Source organism: Branchiostoma lanceolatum, unplaced genomic scaffold (assembly GCF_035083965.1).
Source record: "Branchiostoma lanceolatum isolate klBraLanc5 unplaced genomic scaffold, klBraLanc5.hap2 Scaffold_75, whole genome shotgun sequence".
Lineage (NCBI taxonomy): Eukaryota > Metazoa > Chordata > Leptocardii > Amphioxiformes > Branchiostomatidae > Branchiostoma > Branchiostoma lanceolatum.
In genome coordinates, this window is record NW_027100646.1 from 34,123 (window position 1) to 39,976 (window position 5,854).

Sequence of the window (5,854 nt, forward strand, 5' to 3'; positions counted from 1 at the left end):
AAGTCTAGACTGACATGAATGGTCAACTAAAAGAACAAACTTTAAGAGCTAATTTCTATAAATTATAAAGACAATAAGTAGGCTGTTTGAGTGCACAGAGTTTGATGAAATGTACACAATGACAGCTATCAAACTAAAAATTAAGCTCCTAAAACCTTACACTTCAATTAAAGGTTTCGTTCTTCTCTTCAACCATTGCAAAATGGAACTTTTTTCACTAGGCCATGTTGATCTGATTATATGGATTACATCCGCGTGCGCATCACTTTTCGTCCGTTTCCACCAAAAAAAGTTTTCAGCCATACTGTAAATCATACAAAGCAGCTGTCAAACGGGAAAATAGATGCCGTAAATGGCAAAAACATATTTCGGAATGTCATAGAATGCCAAAGTCAATTCCGAAGTGCAAGAACAAAATGAAGAATATGTTAATCTATATAGATCTACCATGATAGTCTTCGTGTTTAGTCATTTGTTCAGCCTTCCTGACCGCTTAGTTTCCATAATAAAGGTAACTTTTTTTTCCCAAACCTTTTTTTATTCGCACGCTCGCATCAGTTTTAGGATTCCCAGATGATGTCATCCATTTAATCATGGCAAATAAACATGGCCTAAGGTACAATAAAGCTATGCTTGATATTGCTCTTCAACAGGCGCTTCGAATAAATCAATCGGAACAAAGGATACTAACTTACGGTCTCCAATTGTACTGCAGTACCCAAGGGAGTCGCCAGTAGGTAGCTTATATACCACAAAGTCTGAGCTGCCGTGTAAAACACCGTGCAGATTTAAACTTTGTGCAGACTGTCTCTGGAATTTCGTGTCCACAATAACGACATACACATCCTACTTCGTACTAGCCACTAATGCCTGCAGCAAGGAATTTTATATTCTTCTTCCCCAAGCGGAGGCGACATCAAGGCACGACGTTGCCGCGCGCGGTGACTTGAGAGCTAGTATGAGTCACCTAGCCTCCATAGCAGGATCTAATCGGCCTTTTTGGGGGGCTAAATAATACACTTTTTGCAGCCAGTCCGTAACCATACCTGCTATGGAGTAAAGTCACCGGCCAATCGAACTTTTGCGGTATCTAATATATAGACTACCGAAGCAGCACACTGCCCCTAGAACGGTCAGTGGCTTCTTTCCTCTTTTCTCAGACCAAGGTGCCTTTTGGCCCGACCTAGGCGACGTTCTGCCTCAACCCAAGGTCCGTCCGACGTCCGGGACAGAAAAACACCTGTGAGAACCAAACTCAAATGCCCCGCCATTTTGTACCCTGACCCCTGACCCCCAAACATTGAGTAACATGGCGGGATCGTTGCACGCACAGGGCCGTTTTGTTTCCTGTGTTTGGGGAGTGTTTGGGGGTCACGGGCGAGTCTGACACCTATTCAACCCGTCGTTAAGCCGTGAAAGGGGTTATTTTGACGTGACCTGCGGCTGAGGCAGGCGGGGAGGGGTGCAGCGGAGCACCGAGCGCCCGCGGACAGACAGGCGGTGGGGATGGCGCTCCGGTCCGGACTGAGATTGTGGCTGTCTCGGAACGTTGTTCTGGGCTCCCTGGCGGTTTCCCTCGCCCTGAATGCCTGGATTCTGTCAAGTGAGTTTTTTTTTTCTTAGTGAGTTACACATAAACACAACAGGCAAGACATCACAGTGGTATCTTAAAGACACTGAATTATAAATTACTTTGGCTGTGAATGTGATGGGGAGGGGGGCACATGCATGCCCAATATAATTTTCCATCTCCGAGTCCTAACACTAAGGAATGTTTTTGTATGTTCTTGTTTGTATTTTGGTGCGATCAATCTGTATGTGAAGAGTCCTAAATATGAGGTTCCGTTTCGGCGTAACGATTATGGTGGCTGGCTGAAGAATCCAGATGACCTTGGTTTGAATCCCCTGACATGCCCTGAAGGCACACGAATTTCCTCACTTCACTCAAGTGAAAATGAGTACCTAGCTTTGATTAGGGACATCCCTCAGATAGGACGTCAAATGGAGATCCCATGTTTGAGGAGAGCCGCACCTCGAGCATGTTAAAGAACCCACCGCACTTAGCGAAAAGAATAGGGGTCCTTCCCGGTGTGAGTGGTTCACAGATCTCTCCAAATATGCAGCGTGTACTCTTCAGTACAAACCTGGCGTGTTAGGGCATCAAGTGGTTTACTGGGTATATATGCAATACAAACAAATATGAAATGCTCCTAATTGTACCAGTACAGTTATGCATGTTTGTTTCCTTCACCAGGTACTTTGCTGCAGCAAGAAGTGGACCCGACTTGTGAGGTCCAGAGAGAGACGCTGATCCAGTCCATGAGGATATTGAATCACAGACTCCTGCGACAGGAGGGCACAGACAAACCCGCGGTGTCAGCAGCCAAGGTTTGTTAAAGATGAAACTACAGATTAAACTAGCATAAGGTGTTCAGTGTTCTCACCAGCATTTTTTCACAGCATAGGGGTCAGGTACAGAAGGCCAACTTTGCGCCGCGTAAGACACTCGCAGAGTGCCAAAGACATGATAACAGTTGCGAGTCTGGCATCTTTCCGCACAAAATTTTGAAATTCATATCCAAATAAAACACTATTTCCTGAATTTTGAGGGATAAATTTTGTTAAGTCAAGTTTTTCCTCTGTCATATCTTCATTCTAAAGCCAAATATGAACTTTTTACAAGATTTATGAAGGTTCTTCCTAGAAAGAAACACCCCTATGCTCATTGAAACACAGCATCGGGGTCCAGATCACAGCATCGGGGTCCAGATCACAGCATTGGGGGCCCCTATGCTGAAAAGACCTGGCGAGAACACTGGTGTTTGCTCACAGGTGACTTGGTCATAGATATCTGTCTACCACTCTGACAAACATTCATCATTATCATCGGTCGGCTGCAGTCTCTTCCATTTCTTTTGTTGCCTGCAAGGTGAGTGATCAGTTCTGATCAATGTAAGTTGGCCATTGTACTCTCTGGCAGGCGTTTTTTGTAGGCTGGTGTGTTGATCTACGTCTGCCATTATGCCAGACATGAAGAGTGTACAGTTTGACAGGTTCATCTTCAGGCATACGGACTGTGTGCCCCAGCAAGGATATTCAACTGCCGTAATCACACATGCTCTATCAACGTATTATGCACATAAAACATATCAAACACGTGAAAATGTACCTATTAGGTCTGACTCTTCCAGGCTCAACCAACCAGCTTGGCGACTGCAGGGCTCGAAATTCATTTTTGGAAATAGGTGCACTAGTGCACCTGACCCAAAAAGTTAGGTGCACAGAAAACATTTTGGGTGATAAAAGAAAGTTGAATGTCAGCAAAACAAAATTACCAAGTTTAACGCTCTTAAGAACTACAATCTGTAATTCTATAGCTAACTAGATACATCAAGTAGAATACAACGAAGGGTAATTTTAGCTATTCTGTCTAAAAGTCAAGATACTTACATTTCAAGAGTATTTTCTGTATACTAGTGTACAATAGTACCCTTACCTTATAGCCTACAAAAATATCTAGGTGCACTGGTGCACCCACAGTCAAAAATTATGTGCACAGCTCCAATTTTGGGTGCACACAGGTGCACGTGCACCCAAAATGTCGAGACCTGCGACTGTGACATCATGAGCTCTCATCTAATCTATCCCTTATTTCTGAGATCTGGCGACCAGTTTTCTGTTCTTCTTAATGTTTCAAATAATGTCATACTTGTCCATTCTCTGATATTATCCTCCCATGTTTTCCATTGTGTGCAAACACAATATAAAGAAAGGTACTGAGTGCAATGGTTCAGTGATCAACAGTCCCCTTTCTGCTTAAAAAAGTCAATACTTCCTACATATAAAGTGTGCCATCCCTTGTTTGAAATATTGCTGAAATTCAAAGAAAAATTTGTTACAGGTTTTAAAGGATATTTAGAATGCAGCTTTTGTGACTGTCCTTCCATCCTTGCAGGAGAAGCCCAGAGGAGACAGTAGTGTCAGCTGTAGCAGAACAAGTGTTGTTGACACAGAAGCAGCCAGACTTTGGGGGAAACCCCGCAAGACCAAAGGTAAACTGTAGACTGTCTAGAAAACAAACCCCTTTGGTGACTAACATAAAGAAGCCCCTGGTAAAGGAAAAAAGGTTTCAAATTTGGGAAATATTGGTCAGCACAGTGTATGGTAGTGTTTGGGAGAAGTCTTCACAAATAAGAGGTTCACCATGCAGATTTCTTTCAAAATGCAAAAGTACTCGTGATCACTTATTCACTCACTGACTCACTTACACAGTCATCTACTCACACACACTCACTGACTCACATACACTCACACACCCCCTCAGTCACTGACTCAGACACTCTCTCACATACTTATTACTCACTCACTCACTCACTCACTCACTCACTCACACACTTACCTCTGTCTTGTGCATTTATGCTTTGAAGATTGAGCTGAGCGTAAAGACCTTCCTTGATATTCTTGATTTCTTTCAAAAGGCAAAAGTACTCATGATCACTTATTCACTCACTTACTCACTCACTCACTCTGACCTACTCACACACTCATCTACTCACTCACTCACTCACTTCTTTCCTGTGCATTTATTCTATGAAGATTGAGATGAGAGTAAATACATATTGCTAATTATATAATAAATATATTAGGAAAGCACTGTCTATCAGTCCAAGTCCTGTCTTGTGAACTATGTCACATACACATGTAGTGTTCTTCAAATTCAGTTCATTTACGGGGAATTTGCTTTGTTTACTTTTCAGGTTTTCTCTCAATCGGCATTCCGACAGTCAAAAGAGAGAACAACACCAACTACCTGGACGTTACACTGAACTCCTTAATTCAGCACACCTCAGAGAGTAAACGGGACCAGATCACTATTGTTATCTTCCTGGCAGACTTAGACAGTGATTACAACAGGAGACTTTCACTTGAAATCTACCAGAACTATTCCATGTATCTGGACAGCGGCTTCATGCAAGTTGTGCAGGCACCGAAGCATTTTTATCCGCAACTGGAGGGATTGAAACAGAACTTCAATGACACGCGAGAGAGGGTAAAATGGCGGTCAAAACAGTGCGTCGATTTCGCCTTCCTTTTTAGCTACTGCCGCGATCTATCAGAGTTTTACCTCCAGCTTGAGGATGATGTAATATCATCAGAAAAATACCTGACAGGAATCAGAGACTTTATCAACACACAGACTTCTGCTTGGACCATGCTGGAATTCTCCGAGCTCGGTTTTATCGGAAAGCTGTTCAAGTCGTCCGACCTGCAGCGACTTGCTGACTTCATCATGCTGTTCTACCAGGAGATGCCGGTGGACTACCTGATCCGCTACTTCATCCAGCTGTTGCCGCACCAGAAGTCCTTCCTGCACCTCCCGTCGCTGTTCCAGCACATCGGGAGGCGCTCCTCTCTGGTCGGGAAGGAGCAGAACTTGGTCGACTCCTTCTTCGTGGACTCCCTGAAGAGAAGGTACAACGACTCGGACAACCCGCCGGCGGTCGTCAGTACGAACATTCCCGTCTTCCGACAGTTCAAGCCGCAGCTCGCATACAGCACGGAGCCCGGGTACTTCTGGGCCAAGAGCCCGCTGGCCGGGCAGGCGTTCTTCGTTCTCTTCGAGGAACCCGCGAGACTTTCCAGGGTAGTGGTAGAGACCGGCTCCGTGGAGCATCCCACGGACGTCCTGGAAAACGGAACACTGGAAGCCAGCGCGCATCTCGTGTCTGTTAACGAGCTAGACGACACACCCTACTGCTCCGACTACGTGAGACTCGGAGACTTCGAAAACGGGAGGTTCGAGGCAGTGACTCAGAGCAGGGAAGGACTGGGGTCGTTTGAGGTGAAGTGCCTG

At 44.7% G+C, this 5,854-nt stretch overlaps 1 protein-coding gene across 1 annotated transcript; it reads left to right on the forward strand.

Annotated features, from left to right (window-relative positions):
* Window positions 1-1,386: 1,386 nt before the first annotated feature.
* LOC136426137 (alpha-1,6-mannosyl-glycoprotein 4-beta-N-acetylglucosaminyltransferase-like) lies at window positions 1,387-5,848 on the forward strand (the record flags this gene model as incomplete). The annotated part of the gene is made up of 4 exons (XM_066415033.1): window positions 1,387-1,603; window positions 2,255-2,388; window positions 3,956-4,052; window positions 4,758-5,848. Coding segments are annotated over exons 1-4 (1,419 nt in total), but the record flags the coding sequence as incomplete, so codon positions are not given.
* Window positions 5,849-5,854: the final 6 nt, after the last annotated feature.